Here is a 20,315-nt window from a genome sequence, read left to right on the forward strand (position 1 = left end):
CTCTGAAGTTGTTTATAGTGCCATGTTGAAGAGGATGAGGATCTCCCTCAATTTTTTAATTATTAATTGTAAATTATTTACAACTATCATCCAGTTTTATGTCTCCCAATAGGCACTGCATGGTATACAGTGTTGATGATGTGGGTTGGACGGGGTCACTAAGTGAATGGCACAAGGACAGATTGTTGTTTGCCGAGGCCTCAATCTGGACTTGTGCCATGTACTTCTTGGCCTGTTCAATCCATCATCGGACATGCCGTATACTATGCAGCTGAATAGCTATTGGGAGACATAAAACTTGCGGATATAGCACTTTTTATATAGTTAATATACCATGTTGGTTTGTTAAAACAAAATAAATCAGCCATGTTGGTTTTGCATTTATGTACCCACATATTTTTTAGATATTTACACTCATGTTGGTTGTTTTACTAAACCCCAGTGTGTTTTAAAAAATAAAAACAAGTTTTTCTTTCACAAGAATAAAATGTGTAATGTTTTACTTACTTTGAAGTAGTGGAACTTCAGGACATTGACAATGGCATCACAGGTCTCCGGGATGATGCGCCCTAAAGCCCGGGGGAAAATGAGGATACCAAACTTCAGGTTTTCAAACGACCTCCCTGCAGCCAGGTACCTCAGCGTTGCAGTGAGCCTCTCCTCAGGTGGGATGGCCCTCCTCATGCTGGTGTCCTGCCACTGGATATAGGGGGTCACCAGACGCAACAACTCCTGGATGGTGGGGTCATCCATACACAGGTAGTTGCGATAATCCTCTGGGTTGTTCTCCCTAATCTCCATCAGCAGGGGCATGTGGGAGCAACTCTCCCTCCTTCGTTTCAGCTTCAAATAGCCATATGCTAGCAGAAGCCTCACTAGTCACTGAGCAAAGTGTGCACATATTTAAAATGGATGCTGCCTTTTATACCCCCGTATTCCTTTCTACTAAAAATATCATATGCGTTGAGTACTCTCTAAGAAGTAATTGTTTTCTATACAGATGTGTCCTCATACACTGTTGCTAAAGTCGCCCATCTGGGTGCGCCAGGCCCCGGGCAACTCAGATGTGCATATTTCTCACTCGTGTGAGTATTAATCCTATACATAAAGCAACCGGAAGCGATAAAACTACTTAGCTAGACTGAATTGATCAATCAATTTGATATGCGACATTTGTATATCTGTGTGTGAATAAGTTTGAATCTGAGTAAGAGGGGCACAAATGCGAGCGGTCGTGGCTTTTTCTCATGCCAAGTTCCGTTGTGCTTCATCTGTGACTTTGTACGTGTGTCAAAGTAATTCTCAGCATCTCTAGTACACTTTGAGTTTTATTTTGGTGTGTCTGCGATGTGAATAAGAAGCATAATTTAAAGTAAAAGACTGTATGCTACTCCTCCCTGAGCTGGGTGTATTGCGCCGTATGACGTGTAGACTAATCTAGTTTTATATATGTTTTGTTTTAGATGTTTAGTATAAAGCAGTTTACTATAGAAGGTAAGCCCTGAATTTTAACTGTGTATAATTATCAATTTAAAAAGAACCATACAGAACAAAGGACATTTCTAAGATATCAATTAATCACCAGCTTTATTAGCCTGATTTAACCTTTATGACTAATGTGATGACTTAAGACCCCCCCCTCCTAGCTTGTTACATCCCTGCAGCTTGGGTCGTCCCAAAATCGTGTTCTTTTAACAGCCTGTTCCTCCTTTCCAGTGTATAAGGGCAGGAAGGACATATAATCAGGAGAGGGCCCAGATGAGGCAGCTCTGGGCCTGATTCAGACCCGGTCGCTAAGCTGCGTTCGCTCGCTGCCAAAAGGGGCCGGTTATGCAAATTCCGCAATCACATTGTCTGGCTTAAGGACGCCCTCTATGTCTTAGAGAGCGACAGCAGTGACCATACGCTGGTGTTTAAAGATGCCCACTTTTCATCCTTAACCCACGTCATCTCCAGGAAGTGTATGAATCATCAGTAACATAGAGAGCCATTGGAGCAGCTTACAGCTTTTGAGGTAGACCCTACCCCACTGCAAGCACTGCGATCAGTTCAGGGGAAAAAAACAACCAAGTGACGTGTTCAATGACGCTACTTTGCTAATTATGCAAACCCATTCAACTTCGTTTTGAAGCTCAGACACGCCTGCGTTCGCACCACCACTCCCCCGTTCACAAGCACCTTCCCGTTACCACCCACAAACTGCACTGTCACTCATAGTAGCTCAGTCTGTTTACAACGAGCGCACGCTTCCCGATCGCAGTGACTGGCTTGCACACACGCACTGCGAATCATACGCATGCGCAGATGTGCGATTATCACCCCTACCGAGCGAGCACAGTTTAGCGACCGGGTCTGAATCATGCCCTCTGTGTGTGAGTGGAACTTGACCCATTATAATGCAGATGGAGTGTGTGCGCATCACATATTGGGCTGGGGACGGAACTGCACATTAATATGACCTTATATAAATGGGTCTGACCATGTTGTGTTACTGTGTGTAATAGGTAAACTGTATATACAAGTGTTTGTGCCTACTAGTGTATAATATCTCTAAAGCCTGATATGTTATGTATAAGATGCATAAGTCATATATAATGATTTTGTAATGTGTTTTAAGTATGCAGGGGGAGACATCTCCCCTCCCACTGGAATGGAATGTACAGGCAGCCAGGTATCTCTGCTGAAGACAGGAAGCTATAATCAGCTGGAAGGCCTCTGACATCACAAATGATAGAAGGGGTTAACAGTGACTCCTTCTACAGCCCCAGAGGAGCCAGCCCTCTTAGCAATATGATTAAGTTGCTTTGTAGTAGTATGCTGTGTCAGTATCCAGCCCCTGCGTTCAAACCAACCAATACTAGGACTCGGGTGTCACCTAACCGTGGGAACATCAGATGTTTCAAAATGCCAACCGCAGGGGTTTTTGGGAGTTTTGATCTGAGATCTGAGTAGAGTGGAGTTCCTAGCCTGAGTGGCAGGACACAGGCTGGGCACAGGAGTCGGGAGATCCTGCCAGCCTGCCATCCACGGAGCGCACGCGTTCGCTCCCACAGGAGCGGTCCCGTGGCGTGCGACTGGTGTGCCAGTTGGAGCTGGGTGACTGGCCGGCACACCCTGCTCTTGGCGAGCAGAGGACCATCAGGCCAATCGGCCGGGAACCAAAAGCCAGGGACCTGGCTGTACGCAGAAGACCTGGTGAAAGATACACCGCCAAGGCAGGTAAGTGAGACGGAGTAACGGTTCACATTCCTACCACTAAAGGGGCCTCTGCTGTAGGGACATGTGTGTGGGATCCCCAAAGTTTAGCTAATACTACTGGCAATTCTCTATATACTGTATAATATTTTGTAGTTGCTGATTTTCCATGTAGAAGTAGTGTGTACGTAAAATAAAAGTATCGTTGTACCTTTGCTATTGTATCATTTTCTGTGCGATCTAAAGGGACTCATTAAGGGACCGTGCGAGAAAGAGCTAAACCTCTAAGAGGGCGAAAATAACGCACACATAAACCCGGGATCCTCACAACTAACAATTTATTTTAATACAAAACGGTTGTACAGATGTTGTTTGTTTCTTAGGAAGGAAAAAACAAACAACAAAAAAGTAATTTAAAGAATTTAGACAAAAAGGCACTAAAACCAGCAAAAAATTACAAATAACAGAAAATATAATAGAAGTTGCAAAAAAATGCTGTAACGTTTAGGTTTGTTTGTTATTTTAAATAAATATGCTCCTTGTCTTCAGCAAGTTCACAGCCACTTTCCAGAGCAGTCATGGCTGACAGTTGTTGAGTGTAAAATACTATAGAAATGTGCCTGCCCTGCAGAGTAAACTGGCAAAATCCACACTCAACTGTGGCATCTCCTGACATTCCATTCACAAGGCTTTCAGGCTGCCGCTGCCTAATAATAGAATGCCTGGTCCTGCCCCAGTAAACTTTGAGTTTTGTTTAATTACTATGCAGGCACACATTCAAAGGAACCTTGTCAACAGCACTGACAAACAAGAAAGCAGTCAGGAATTGACTACACAGATAGGAGGGCGAGGGTAAGTGCAATTTTGTTTAACTAACTGACCACTATATGCAACATATTAAAATAAAGATTAAGGTTGGAGAATTCCTTTAAAACTGCTGCAAGTTGTCTCCTGACAATGCTCCATGGTGCAATTGATGGTGCAATTGAGCAATATTTCAGTAACATTAAAACATTTAGAAAATATTTATCATCAGTAATCAATGTTTTAAACTGCGAGGTAATCTGTGTTTTTTCTGTAAGTCTCCCACTGACTGACATCTGTCAACAGAGAACATTCCCCACAACTTCCCTATATGGTTGTACTCCTTTCCCAGTGCAACAGGAGTAACCAGTTATTCCAGCACCACGTTGTACAAACATGACTGGAAGCGCTTATGTCATCCTTAAAGAACAAGGCTGCACTTTTAGCCACAAAGTACACTTCTGTTACACCCTTGAATGATCTTTCCAGTAAGAAAAACAAAAGACGGTTCATAGTACTGACATCACTAGTTTACTGACAAATATAAACCTGGATAACTGTGATGCTTAGATTGTTTTTTGTCATAGTTTCTAAAACAGCTGCTGCTATAAGTAATGATGACTTAGCAGACATTAATGAAATAAGCAGGGCTTGTTTGAGGCAGTGGACAGATGCTTCCCCTATGAATAAGGGTACGTCAGGTTTCCTCAAGCCCTTGCCACTACCCCCTTTCCAATTCCTTATTATCGGCTTATAGCAGCTCCCCTCCATTGAACTCTGGCAGCAGGGCTCAGTGCTATACAATAAGATGAATGCCATCCACCTGCTCTATCATAGTCTGAAAATGTTTTCTGTCCCACAATCCTCTAAAAGCATTCTACTACTAGCAAATGGGCTGTTTTGTATGCTAGCCACAAGCAATGGGCACTGTATTATACATAAACCACCATACAATAGTTGCTGGTCTGTATACAAGCCAACAGATAACAGGGTCTGCATACAGCTGAGAATGGGGTGGAATGAGGCTAGTATTATATTTTAGCCACATAAGAAGTTCTTCCAAAGAATCATTGTGCTAGTATCTGTGAAGTATGCACAGTAACAGCTCTGTTTAATGTACAAAAGGCACAGTTGATTTATAATACATCAATAGCAATGATGGACAAGGGGAAATGGTGCTCATGTGTGAAACAGGATTTGCCAAGTTGGTTCTGTGTAACCTGAACAAAAATAAAAGCATGTGTGGCAACATTGTACATTCTTAACACAAAATAATTTAGTAAAGAAACACATTTTCCTCATATATATACTTGGACCATTCATGGTTTTGTTAGTTACGGTAAGCGTATGACAGGCCACCAAAGGCAGGAAGACCACATACCTTAACCTGTGTAACACATGGGTAGCTGCACTTTGTGGTAAGTATAACTCCATGGTCAATTGCAACCACAAATATATATACCCTGGAGCACCCTCCTCACACCACAGACTCCCGTCCTTCATCCTTCATGTGTTCAGGTTTCAGTCCTCTTCTGCAGCAGACGCACAATAAAAAGTCTGACACATTGTGGCTGAAAAGTGAGCGGCACGGATGAAAGTACTGGTAGAAAAGGAGCATAAATGAGATTGCAGCACAGTATCCAACCAACAACTGTAACACGAGGAGAGGGGAACAAAAATACTCAAACCCATCCTCTTTGTAATAGTACCAGAGTAAAATGAGGGCTGCATTTTCAATTAATCTAAAAGTATAGTGGACACTTAATCTTCCCCAGTTTTGGGATTGATCAATAAGGTTCCTGTCTGATAAATTGAGCTGGACAGCTGACCAGCAAAACATATTGATGGCAGAGTATAACAAGGTCATTGTGCCCAAAACAATGACTGTGCCAAGTCGACTAAAGTTCTTCTCCACATTCTCTGGAAGGCTGTTTCCACTCTTCCAGAAGCATACCCATGGCAGGAGGAAGAGAGCAACCAAGTTCACCAAGATCACAACAGCCACCCAGGATTTAAGTGCAGAGCAGAAAAGCACCAGCACAGTGACACGGGTGGCGATCTCCAGACACCTCCATAAAATGATGCAGAGGAAGGCTGGTACGCTCAGCCGCACTTTGTAGTCATCATATTTGATTTGGATTGCCAAGACATTAAGAACCAAAGCGCCATATGTCGTGGAAGCCAGAGACATCACCATAAGGACAGCTGAATGGAAACAGGGAGAACTGATGAGCCAAGTACATTAAATTGCTTTAAGATAACAGTGAAGACAAATAACATATGCATACAAAAAATAAGTACTCCTATTACCCACTAGCAATATATATTTACACGTATAGAGGTGTTCTCCATAATAGTATAAACAAAACTGCACATTAATTTATGCAGCAGAAAGTATTTTCATGTATCACCTGTACATACCATATTGCATTGTAATTTGATTTGTATAGGAGCAAATTTGAACCTATACAAACACTTTAATTGCACACTTTGGCTGTGATACTAACTGTAAATGGATGGCAGTGAATAGATAGACAATGAAAAGGTCGACAGTGTCTAAGTAGACACCAACTGGTAGACAGACAATAGGTTGACAGGTAGAAAATGTGGTCAAAAGGTCAACAGACAAAAGGTTGACATAGATGAAGATCGACATGTACAATAGGTCGACATTGGACTGGGCGACGTAAAAAAAATGTTCGACACATGTTTTTTTTTAGGGCTAGGCACTTACCGGAGGGTTATAGTTAGGATCTAGAAGGGACGGTTACGGTTCAGCACTTACTACGACGGTTAGGCACTAGGAGGGTTAGGGACTTACCGGAGGGTTAGACACTAGGAAGGACAATTAGGGTTAGGCACTTACCATGTCGGTTAGGGTTAGACACCAGGAGGGAGTGTTAGGTTTAGGCACCAAGGGGAGGGTTAGGGTGAAGATTAGGGTTATAAAATACAAAATAAAACAGGTGTCGACAATTCCAATGGCAACCTTTTGAACAAGTCGACATTTTGTACCTGTCGACAAATTGCCTGTCTACAAGTTGGTGTCAATCTTTTGACTGTTTATCTAAACAGTGTAGATCTTTTAATCCACACCCCTGTAAATGAGGCCCATAGTATTATATACCCAGACCATTACAGCAGGTGGCAGTATTACTCCATGGTTTCCAAACTTGAATGTTGTCAATATAGGTTTCCACAATCAAAAATCCATCATAATACCAGATTGCCTTCAGTATGTAGAGATCAAATAATGTTTCCATTTTTAATTAAATGGCCAAGTAAATGGTACAAAGGGCCTGATTCAGATTAGGGAATAGAGCAGGGGTGGCCAAACTTTTGGACTCGGTGATCTACTTTTAAAGCTAAAAACCTTTTTCTGATCTCCCGAGCCCAAAAAAGGGGCGTGGTATGCCAAAAACGGGCGTGTCCTTGCAGCAAAAGGGGGCGTGAACTTTGTGTCCTGCCGAAATCACACATAGTATCCCCCACTTCAAATTACGCCACTCAGTAGCACAATCTTTTTCACATTATACAGCACATAGGGCCTAATTCAGCAATGTACGCTAGTGCACTGCTGAACGCAGATTCCCGATGTTTGGGAATCTGTGCAGGCGCTAGACCCGTTCTGCGCATGTGCAGAGCAGGTCTGCGAGCCCGCACGTAAACTGGCAGCAGACTGTCAGTGATTGACAGTCTGCTGCCATTTGGGAGCGGGGAGGGGGTGGCTTATTCATGTTACGACACACAGGCTTATTCATGTTACACCCTTTATACACAACTCCCACAGTAGTGCCCGTTATACACATAATACCCACAGTAGTAGTTCCCCTTATACAATATCCACATTAGTAGTGCTCCTTATGCAGTGTCCACTGTAGTAGTGCCCCTTATGCAATGCCCCCAGTAGTAGTGTCCCTTATGCAGTGCTCCCAGTAGTAGTGCCCCTTATGCAATTCCCCCAGTAGTAGTGTCCCTTATGCAATTCCCCCAGTAGTAGTGTCCCTTATGCAGTGCTCCCAGTAGTAGTGCCCCTTATGCAATGCTTCAGTAGTAGTGTCCCTTATGCAATGCCCCCTGTAGTAGTGTCCCTTATGCAGTGCTCCCAGTAGTAGTGCCCCTTATGCAATTCCCCCAGTAGTAGTGTCCCTTATGCAGTGCTCCCAGTAGTAGTGCCCCTTATGCAATTCCCCCAGTAGTAGTGTCCCTTATGCAGTTCTCCCAGTAGTAGTGTCCTTTATGCAATGCCCCCTGTAGTTGTGTCCCTTATGCAATGCTCCCAGTAATAGTGCAACTTATGCAGTGCCCACTGTCGTAGTGCCCCTTATGCTATGCCCCCAGTAGTGCCCCTTATGCTATGCCCCCAGTAGTAGTGCCCCTTATGCAATGCCCCCTGTAGTAGTGCCCATTATGCCATGTCCCCTGTAGTTGTGCCCCTTATGCAGTGCCCCCTGTAGTAGTGCCCCTTATGCAGTGCCACTTATGCAATGCCCCCTAAAGTAGTGCCCCTTATGCAATGTCCCCAGTACTAGTTCCCCCTCCCAGGGCAGAACAGCCCCCACACCCGTGCAGTACTTACCTAACATCACGCTGGGTACCGCTCCACGCCGTAAGGGCTCCCGCTGTCACTCCCGCTGTCGCTGACTGGATCTAACAGGATCCAGCAGACGCACAAGCTCCTTACATCGCGGGTGACGTCATGACTTCATCCGCGCACTACATCACTGGGAACGCTGGCCTCTGTTCGCTTCAGAGATCAGCGTTCCCAGTTGCTGTAGGCTCGTTGGTCGCTACTGACGTTTTGGCCAGGCCTGGAATAGAGTAAGAAAGAGCAAGTGTGCATCTAGGATTGCAGGTGGGGCAGATTTAAAATGTGCAGAGACATTTAGACTGGTGTGATCAAACTGAAATCTAAATTGCAATGTAGAAATTAAACTGTCCAACATTTGCAGGCTACATGCAAAAGCAGACAGTATTTACCCCACATGCAAAAAAAAAAAAAAAAAAAAATGTAAGTGTTTGCACCATACTTACCTACTTTTGAAAAACGCATTTTCAAAACACCTATGGGCATGGCGGTAAAGTGGATGTGTACTGCTAAATCTGAGAGGCATGCCATAAAATTGACTTACATCCAGATGTTAATGAGCCCAAAAACAGTTAGTAAGATCTACTTGCTTGATGAAAGCACACTGATACTTTTCAGAAAATACATGTAGCCGTAGGGATCATTGGGCCCGATTCCGAGTTGTACGGTAATGCAAATACATTTGCGAATTTTGGGCCTGATTCATCACGGATCGCAATTGCAACAGCGTACGCAGAAAGCCCGATGGTGCATACTGTGCATGTATCACAGTGCACGTGCGGGAGTTAGCATTGCGATAGCACTGCGATCACTTACGCAGACACAAAGCCCTCGCAGAGTGAATGAGGAGAGGTCAGCGTTTGGGGGTGGTGACGGAGGGATGGTAGAGAAAAGCAGATGTGCCTGTCCATTTGAACGCCGTTACTAGGGCAGGCATAAATTCTCTGAGAACTCTCTGTAACCACCCACACCCTTTCAATCAATTGTAAGTGAATCCTCACAGCAAGCAGAATTGCAATTCTTGCGCAATGCAGCTGTGACGAATGCGCAAACCACTGATAATCGCTCAACTGTGTAAACATCGGAATAGAGTTCAACTTTGAATCTGGTCCATTGTGCCTTATAACCAATGCAGGGAAATTATACTAATGATCCCATTTGAATGTATGTATATACAGTAATATATATATATATATCTATATATATATATATATGTATATATATACATATATATACACACACACACGTACACACACACACACACACACACACACACTAGCTGAAGTACCTGTCGTTGCCCGGGTTTGAATCTTCAAGTTATTAAGTTTTATTATGTGATGTCGTCCAAATACATCCAGTGGAAGGCGCAGAACAGGCTCCCTGGGTCAAACTTCTGCCTGGTCCACTCCGTTGTGAGGTCTGATCGGGACCCCAACCACTCCCTTAAAAATATCAGACCAACTGCCACCCCTCTATGAAGTTTTCATCCAAATCCATCTAGTGGAAGGCCCAGAATAGACTCCCTGGGTCAAAGTTCTGCCCAGCGTACACCAACGGGAGGTCCAACCGGGACCTCAACCCCCTAGTATGTCTTCTGGGATCCAATGTTACCACTCTGAAGTTTTCGTCCAAATTATGTCGTTCAAGTCCATCCAGTGGAAGGCCCAGAAGAGGCTTCCTGGGTCAAAGTTCTGCCCGGAGCCCTCTGCCGTGAGGTCTGACCGGGACCCCAACCACTCCATTAGGCATCCCAAACCAATTGCCACCCCTTAAGTTTTCATCCAAATCCATCCAGTAGAGGCCCAGAATAGGCTCCCCGGGTCAAAGATCTTCCCAGCGTCCTTGGGTCAAAGTTCTGTTCAGCGTCCACCAATGGGAGGTCCGACCGGGACCTCAACCCCCTAGTATGTGTACTAGGATCCAATGTTACCACTCTGTGAAGTATGTCATCCAAAATCATCTAATGGAATGCCCAGAACAGACTCCCTTGTTCAAAGTAATGTCCGGCGCACTCCGCTGTGAGGTGCGATCGGAACCCCAATCACTCCATTAGGCATCCCAGACCAATTGTCACCCCTCTGTGAAGTTTTCATCCAAATCCATTCAGTGGGAGGCCCAGAAACAGAATAGAATCACCGGGTCAAAGTTCTGCCTAGCATCCCCGGGTCAAAGTTCTGCTCAGTATACACCAAAGGGAGGTCCGACCGGGATCTAAACCCCCTAGCATGTCTTCTGGGATCCAATGTTACTGTCAGTGTTGTCGGTTTGTATTTTCTGTTTTGTGTGTTTTTTCACCAGTAGGGGTCACCAGATCTGTCAGATATGTTCTGCAGTTCTGGTCCTGACCAGAGGTGCTGCTTTCTGGTGAATTTGTGATTAATTATATCATGAGTCACACCTCTCTGCCAGCCTTGTAGGCTGTCTGCAACCAGCAGTGAGTGCTGGTCATTGTTTGTCTGTTTGCCTTTTAATTCATTTGGTCTGTGGTCCAGTTCAGTCTGTCTTGTTCATTGGGATCTTCCTGCCTGCAATACTTAGGTATTACCCATAAGCTCTGTGTCTCCAGCCTATGTAAGTGTATGGACTTTTTACTTATCTGAACCTTTTATCTCACAATCTTGAAATCTGTGTTTACTTACCGGTCTGCAGTCAAGTATTCATGGTAGCTCTGTATTTCCAGCACTGTTCCTGTGTACCCTGCTTATTCACTTTTTCAAATTCATCTGCATTACCCTGCCATCATTTGCAAACCTCAATAAATATTTTTGTTTAATATTTCATGTCCATGTGATCTTGCATTATTCCAGAGGGGTTTCCTTAACTGTTACCACTCTGAAGTTTTCGTCCAAATCCATCCAGCGGAAGGCTCAGAACAGGCTCTGGGTGGTTTGACCTGGACCCTAAGCCCTTAAAACCTGGCCAGGATCTAACTGGACCACTTCGCGTTGGTTTCATCCTATTCGGTGCAGGGGTGTCCGAATGCATAACCGGACAGACAGACAAACAAACAAATACATAAATAAACAGAGCAATGAAAATTATATATAAGATATATATTAATATCTCTAACAGCTTCATAATGGGGGTAAGGTGCAATCAGGGAGATTGCTAGAATCTTCAGGGAGTGAGGGAGGTTGCTGCTATTTCAGGTTGTCTCAATGGCAATCATGGAGAGTTGGCAAGTATGATTTGCACCCCTTGCATTTGCAACATGGTTTGCCCAGGTACGTAGTTTCTTGCTCTTTCTTACTCTATTCCCAAATCTAAATCATGCCCAAAATGCGGACATATAAAGTTTTATAAACACAAATGTACCTTGTTCTCTACATCATTACAAATGTGATTTTCAAACATAATTACACGTATTTACTATGCTATTGGTTGTGTCATGTCAAAAGGAAACAGACTATAATGATTTATGTATTAATTACGCACTAGCCATTGCATTTAGGATTTATGCAATATGCCTGGTACAGCATCTCACCTCGTGCAGTTGGGACATATCTTTGCAAGACACTGACGTACAGTTGAAGGGTGAGCTGTGGCGTTGAACCCAGGAAGGCCTGAATGACAGATGTGCGCTTGAAGGCATTGCGGTGTGTGGCCAATCTTCTCAAAGAATGTCCCACTTCCTGTTCCTCTTCTTCAGCCTGCCCCCAGCCACGTAAATGTTTTTTCCGTGAGATGCTCACATATGGCTCCTCCTCACGCCCCATCTGACAGTATACTGTTAGTGCTTCCACGCATCTAGGAGACAGTGCAGTGGGATGTTTACATTAATATGCATATGCTTTGGATTCATTATAAAATATAAAACCGTAACATTATGGAGTCCTGGCTAGAAGTAATTGATTACATAGAGGACATGAATATGGAATAAATTTGAAATACATACAATGAATAAAATGTAAATCAACTTTAGGTTAGTTATTCCCTGCCAAATTTACATAATATTTTGGAGAGTGCAAACATGTCATAAATCTAAATCATATGGTGCACATATCAAGTTTTTTAAGTTGCCCACATGCAGCAATTTGGATAGCCAATGTGGTTGCATGTGATTGAGATCTTCCAGTTTGTGCAAGACTCTTAAGTGTCTGTACTGCATTAATCAACATGCTCAGGCAAAGCACCCAGGTCGGTTCAATTTGGTAACTTCTTTAGCTAAACTGAACACTCAACTCAGCTCAGAGTTTCTTCTTATACCTGTATAGAGCCGTAGCTAGATATTTTGGTGCCCTGTGCGAAAAAGGGTCCCCCCCCCCATCCGGACAGCCAGGGGATGCTGGTACTTCTACTTCCGAGCACAATTCATGTAGTCTGAAGATAGGCACTATGCACTCTATACAGTACACACTGCTGGTGGGCATGGGCACCCGGTCACAGTAGCTGGCACATGGCACCCAACATCAACCCTCACTCCTCCTCTGAATGGTCCCTGGGTAACTTCCTCCCTCCCCTGAGTCACTTCCTCGGGGGATGTGAGCTCCTGCAGCTGGCTGCACTCACCTGCTAGTGACCGCACCATGAAGATCATCATGGGGTCTGGCTGGGGGTGGCATATATTGGGGTTGACTGGCAGATAGTGGGGGTGGCAGGGGACAGAGGAGGGTGGTAGATAATGGGGACAGGCTGGGGGTGGCAGATATTGGGGTTCACTGGCAGGGGGTGGTAGATAGTGGGGGTGGCAGGGGACAGAGGAGGGTGGTAGATAATGGGGACAGGCTGGGGGTGGCAGATAGTGAGGGTGGCAGGGAATAGGAGGATGGCAGATAATTGGGTGTTGGCAGATAGTGGGGGTGGCAGCCCTTGGCCCTTAGTACCTGGCACAGGGTGGGCCCCTACAGCATTCACTAATGGCTCCTCACTTGGCAGAGAAGGTACTGTGCGGCGCTGCTCAGTGGGTCCGCTCCATGTGAGGGATGATAGACTGATGGCGAGGAGCGGGGTGGGCATCCATGAAACCCCTCCCCACCATACATCTATCCCCCCGCACATGGAGCGGACCCCCTGAGCAGCACCACTCCCGGCTTACCCACAGCCGCTTACCTTCTACTGATAGCTGACAGCGTTCTCCTCCTAGTATCATGTCCTGCTCACTAATTCCACAATGTGTGTCCGACAGCCGCTGGGCTCCGTCCCCCACACCACCAGTCGCCAATATTGGACGCCGTCCCGCTGCCTTGCACTGCAATTGGCCCAGGGATCCGGTCTGTCAGGGCTGGAGCAGAGCAGCATGCGGGCGCTGGCAACGCCCCTAAACAAAGGGAGGAGGTGGATCTCTGGACCATACTGAAAGAGCCGGGCGCACCGCTAGTGTCATACATCACAGTGGGCGCTCGGCAAGTAAAGATTGCGGTGGCGGCCGGTTCCGCCCCAGGGCTTCCTCCGCTCTGTGCGGTGGCAACGGCCGCACCACCCTAGCTACGGCCCTGTACCTGTATACAGTATATTTATTGAATAAATATTGTCTAGGGCATCTCAAACTCTGTCCTAAGGACCCCAAACAGTGCATGTTTTGCAGGTCTCCTCACATAATTACTAGTGATATAATTAGCTGCACCTGTAGATCTTTTAAAATGTGTCAGTGAGTAATGAATACACCTGTGCACCTGCTGGGTGACCTGCAAAAAGTGAACTGTGTGAGGTCCTGAGGACCGAGTTTGAGAACCACTGGTCTAGGGGGTAACATTTCTGCCCAGAATTTCTTAATGTCAGCATTTCTACCTTCAATGCAATTTTTTAAAGCGGTTTTTTATCTGTGGATATTCTCCCACCAGATCCTCCACCATAAACTTATGGGAGCATATCGTAAAATGCAACTCTTCCCACTACTGAACATAGGGGGCGATTCAATTCAGCACGCTGTGAATACCCCTGGGAAGTTGGTCCTGTAGCTTTTTAATTCAGCGAGATGTTTAGTCTGACTATAACAACTTAAGTCGGAGAATGGCGGATCTCGTGACTTAACTTGGGTGTTTAGTCACTAGTACCGCCATTCTCCAACTGAAGTGCCGGCCGTGAGGCTGTTAGTGCCGCGCTAAGCTGGCAAATAGCCTCACTGCTGGCACTTTAGCCAGATTTCTCTTCGCACCCTCCTGAGACATCCTTTAGTCAGCTTAAAAGTGAGCTAGATTGAATAGCTCTGAGACCAACTTCCCGGAGATATTCTCACGAGAATGTGAGGTAATTCAGATGGGCTAGAGATAGTGCAAAATGTGCATCAATGACAATCGACAGCACTAGATAGAGGATGCATGGAAGGATCTGCACAATCACGCCTCACAGACAAGAGAGAAGCTATTTGAAAGAGAGAGAAAGACTAGAGGGAGAGAAAAAGACAGTTAAAAAAAAAAAAGAGAAAAAAGAGCGTTAACAGCGAGATATACAGAGTGAGAAACAATAAAGAGAAATAACAGGGAGAGAGAGAGTGGGGCGAAATAAACAAAGGGAGAGAGAGAGAAACAGAGGGTGAGGGGGGAGAGAGAAAGATATAAAAACAGTGAGAGATTCAGAGACACAGAGAATGAACAAGGGGGCGATTCATTTTATTTGCGATAAATGTAGCTTCGGGGCACATTCACTTCCCACAATGTCCACATTTTCCCACAATAATGTCCTGGATTAGCCGCGTTAAGCTTCAGCTCCTGGACTAAGGACGCGACCAGCCCTGAAGCCAGACTCCTGTGGTGCAAGCAGAAATCCGTGATAGGTGCAGCCTCGGGGCTAGTCGCGTTAAGTAATTGAATAGCTCTCGAGCACTTAGCCCATTCATCATTCCCTAAATTAGATTCAAAGATTATTTTTATACTAATACTAACTACCCGGGCCTGGGCTTGCTACAGGGGCCCGGGTCTGACCCCGCCCCCCCTCTTATCTCACAGCAACCCAACAAGCTGCTGTGTGCTGGGCTGCAGTGGGAGACTGCTCGCGGCTGCTGAGTAGCAGCCACAGCAGTCTCCTATGCCTGTGGAGGGGAGCGATCACACTGATGGTGCCCTCCCTGGCTTTGCGACTGGTTCACAGCACCCCCCTCCCCAGACGCACAGCGCCGCTTCAAAAATTATTTTTTATGCCTATGGGGGCGTGGCCATGCCTCCCACGATTAGGTCACGCCCCCTTCACGGTTCTTGACGCCCCTGAATGGACACATTCGTTATAAAGATAACAGAGAAGAAATCACTGAACTCCTGATTACCTTCCATTCCTGAGGTGGCATGCCGTCCCCATACACTAGTACCGTAAGTGATCCTTCATTCATCAAACTCCAAAAACTGCAAGTTTCCAGAATTTGATTGTGGTAACCTACGCCATCTTCAGATGGCATAAGTTCCAGGAGTGCGCTCCTTTCTATGTGAAGGAAGTCTGGGTTGTAAAAAGGGATCGGTTCAGAGCCCTCTGTCCCTACTGTGTTGAAATTATGGGTTTGTGTTGATTGCAGTATCCCTCCTCTACATACAGTACAATCAATGTGTATGGTTTACTGGAATGTGCTATGTTATCACAGCAGGGTTATTTCTAGGTTCTCAAAAGACCAAGAACCCAGGCCCACAGCCAAGCTGAATACCTTTGCAGTATCACACCACATGGGCACCCTTGCAGTTCAACATTACATATGAATCTGTTTCAGTCGGGAAGCCGGCGAACGTAATCCCGATGGCCGGCTTCCCGACTGCTTTATCCCGGCGAGGGTTAAATGACAGGCGTCTAAATCTAGATGCCTGTCATTTTACCGACGCCGGGAGACCGGCACCCGGCATCCCGATCGAAGTGATGCCGGGCGCCGCTGCGGACAGCCGCGGCGGGGGGTTATGTTTAGGGCTCCCGGGGGGGACTTAGGGGTCAGGCACTCCCCCAGGAGGTTAGGCTAGGGGAAGGAAGGGTTAGGCACCCCCCGGGGGACTTATGTTTAGGCGGCGGGGAAGGGGGGGGGTTAGGTTTAGGCACTTAGAGGGGGGATCAGGGTTAAGCACTGGGGGGAAGGTTAGGGTTAGGCACCCCTAAGGAGGGTTAGGGGGTTAGGTTAGTAAATACCTCCTGGGGACGATCGGGATTTTCACCCATGTCGGGCGTCCGGCGGTAATTCATACCGATTCTGCTTCTTACAGCTGCACTGGTTTTGGAATCACACATAACTATGAATTGTACAGAATAACTTCTTATACAATAGAAATGAGTAACAATGTGTAGTCAGGCTCTTAGCAATGGCACCACTTTCTTTTTTCGAGTAATCGTGCCAGCAACACACAGAAATGAGACTCCAAAGAAATAGACCACATGTTTAGGAATGGCTCTTATTAGGAGAGATTAGGAATAGAGGGCCCGATTCAGACCCGCTTGCGAGCGCTATGCGCTCGCAAGCGGGTCGATGGTGGCCCAGTGCGCATACGCATGACGGAACCGGCTCTGTCATGCGCATGCACGAGACCCGGATAGCGACGGGCAGACCGTCGCTCCGGGTCTCGTACCAGAGGGGGCGTGCTGTCGATGTTGAGTGACATGGGAACGCCTACCGTCTGGGGCCGGCCCCACTGACATCACAAGTGATGTCAGTGGGAGAGCTTTCGGCTCTGTTAGAGCCGAAAGCTCTCTGGGGCTTGCGGCAACGAGACCCTACCACAAGGGTCTCGTCACAAGCCCGATGGTCTTGACCATCGCGACCCTCTTCCTGGCCGCTCGCTATAGCTGAGGGTGGTCACCCAGAGCTATGCGAGCGGCCAGGAGGCCGCTCTAAAAAAACAGAAGGCCGGCCCTGATTCAGAGCGAGCGCTCTGTCAGATTGTCCGGCTCTGAATCAGGCCCAGAATTTGAGAAGGGCGAACTATGCGAAACAGAACATAATCACGATAAATAACACATATGTATATAAATCTATAAGTGTACAGTATCATATCTGTAATGTTCAATATAGGACACGGCTTGAAATATTTCAATATTTAAATTTTTTAATCAATAAATATCTAACTATCACCACAGTTATTTTTATATCATTTAGGGGTAAATTTACTCAGAATCGTGTTTGGTCGAGATCAGTGGCAGCTCCAGAGCTTGGGCTGCAGCACAGTCCAAAATTCAAATAGGGGACCCACACCCTGCTGGCGATGTTTGGCAACATTTGGAATGGCAGTAGGTGTGGCACCCCTATTTGAGTTTTGGACTGTGCTGCAACCCCAGCTCTGGAGCCGCCACTAAGCACAATGGGCACGTTACAGTTTTTCCCAATCAAGAATACTAAGAATCGTATTTTGCAGAATCGCGTTTGACGTGTGCGAGTTCAGTCGTATTGGGCTGAAATAGACATGCCTATGAGCATCGTGTACTGCAGAAGCATTGCACAGATTTAGTGTGATCGCTGTAGTGCTTATGTGCTATAGGTGTAATAAAGGGGTAAAAATTAAGCAAAATGGCATGGGGTCCCCTCCAAAAGCATAACCAGCACTGGACCTCTGAGCCCGTTGTGGTATAGGAAAATTGGGGGAAAACTGGCATGGGGTTCCCCCTTTTTTCTTATAACCAGCCGGGATGGTAATGTCATAGCAGGGAGACACACAGCGTGGGGTCCCCCTTCCAAAGCATTCACCACCCCTTAACTGGTCAGCCCAGGTCTGGCAATCCTCGGAAAGTGGGGACTCCAAAAATAAAATGGTGTCCCTCCCCAAGGATCAACCAGTCCAGGGCTTGCTCTTCCCTGCACTCCTGAAGGTGGTGGGTGCAGGGGTAATAATAAGTTAAATATAGAAATAATATAGTTCTTCATAGTGGGACTACAAATCAGAGATCTGTGCAGTGCTTTTGCAGAACACACCATTGCGGAGGTGGTCTATTTGACTCCTCTATTTTGGCACGAGTTTACAAACCCGATTCTTAGTAAATCCCGGTATTTTAGTCCTGCTTATGGAAAGTACTTGTGAGTTGGTTCGACAGTGCATTGACTTCTATTTGTGTGTCTTTGGCCGTGTTTTGCAGATGTAATCATGTGCTTTATGCTGGGCATACACGGCCAGAATAAATGTCTGTCAGACTGACAAGACATTTTATCTGGCTGCCTGCCAGCCGCAGATGTCGCCGGCATACACTGTGAGATTTCTCTCAGTGTATCAGCCCGACATCCGCGCTCCGCCCCCGGGGGAGGAGACATTTCCTTGCTCCTTCCGTAGGAAGGAACGCAGGAAATGTCTGTCTGTCAGCCGCGGCTGGGCATACACTGCTCGATGTGGCTGACAGTTTACCGGGAAATATCGCATCGGACGGGCATGCTGGGGAATCCGGCATGCCCGACCGAGCAATATTTAACCTTCGGTTGCCCCCCCACACGTTACAATTATTGGTGCGATCCGCCGATATCAGGCAGATCGCCCCGATAATTGCAGCGTGTATGGCCAGCATTACACCAGTGTTTGTCTTTAGCAAATCTATGGCCCTCATTCAGAGCCGCACGCAAGCGGGCGCACGTACGTTAGGCGTACGTACAAAAATATTTAAATTCAATGGCTCGCTCGTATTTTCGTTCGCATCTAAAATTCCTCCCTAAACTCTGACGACCCCTCCTCTAACTAACGAGCGTACGAAATAGCGAGCGTACATCCCCGAAATGGCTTGAAAGGAACGCACGCACAAGTATAAACAGGAAGTGGCCTTGTCAGATGTCGATTACCTGCTCCTTTATTCTGCCTACCTCCATCAATCGTATCATGCCAATCAATGTATCAATTAGCTTAATTGTTTGTTTTTTTTCAACACAATGCAAGAAACTTTACTCTTGTCTGTGTTTGTGTTTACCCGCAGAATACGTACGGATGAAACATTCGCTTTTATTGTTTAAAAAACATGTGAACCACAATTAAACAATTGTACTATTGCTGTGTATCCCCGCATATTTCCCTGGGTTCATTTCTTTATTTAAATTTGCTTACGCATGTCACTGCATCAAGCCTATCCTAACTCTCCAGAGATTTCTGGCCCTGTCGAACACATGACTCATACACTAACCAATAAAATTGCTCCTGTTAATTTCCTAAATACATTAGCCAATCAGAAAATTTTTACACATTTTATCAAAAATGATTTTTAAGAAAAACACCATTGCCATCATGAGAGCCTCCGCATTCACCAGGCGTGAGCTGCTGGTGCTTACGGAGGTCATGGATCGCCGGATCACCAGCCAGCCAGAACCCATGACCAACCGGCAGAAGCGCTCCGCGTATGCGGAGGTACGGTCCCGCCTGCGGTCCTTCGGATCACGCCGCAACATCGGGCAGCTGGAGCGCAGGTGGTCCGACCTGCAACGGCGAACGCCCCGCTTGCTGGCATGCTTTCGCATGCAGATCCTGGCAAGTAAGTGTTATGTATTGTGGTTTTAATGTTTGTGTTTGTGGGGCAAACTGCGTGTGCATGTTTTCCTGTCTGTTCTATTTATTATTTGTACTCATATCTGCGTGTGCATGTTTTCCTGTCTGTTCTATTTATTATTTGTACTCATATCTGCGTCTGCATGTTTTCCTGTCTGTTCTATTTATTATTTGTACTCATATCTGCGTCTGCATGTTTTCCTGTCTGTTCTATTTATTATTTGTACTCATATCTGCGTCTGCATGTTTTCCCTCTTTTTATGAATTTTTAATTCTACTGCTATTTTTTTTGGTTTTATTTCTTTTTTCTTTTTTTTATTTTGTTTGTTTGCCCGGATTTGTCCATAAACTAAACGCAATTTATTTGACATATTTTAGGG

At 45.8% G+C, this 20,315-nt stretch overlaps 1 protein-coding gene across 1 annotated transcript in view; it reads right to left on the minus strand.

The window, feature by feature from the left end:
- Positions 1-3,524: 3,524 nt before the first annotated feature.
- The window catches only part of XKRX (XK related X-linked), a 68,216-nt gene continuing 51,425 nt past the window's right edge, over positions 3,525-20,315 (minus strand). The window contains exons 2-3 of the mRNA XM_088467384.1: positions 12,072-12,334; positions 3,525-6,204 (exon numbers count right to left, since the gene is read on the minus strand). Of these exons, the coding sequence (XP_088323510.1) occupies positions 5,477-6,204; positions 12,072-12,334 (991 nt within the window). The 3' untranslated portion in view covers positions 3,525-5,476. The remainder of the gene's footprint in view (positions 6,205-12,071; positions 12,335-20,315) is intronic.

This window comes from Taudactylus pleione, unplaced genomic scaffold (assembly GCF_031769625.1).
Source record: "Taudactylus pleione unplaced genomic scaffold, aTauple2 ptg000009l, whole genome shotgun sequence".
NCBI lineage: Eukaryota > Metazoa > Chordata > Amphibia > Anura > Myobatrachidae > Taudactylus > Taudactylus pleione.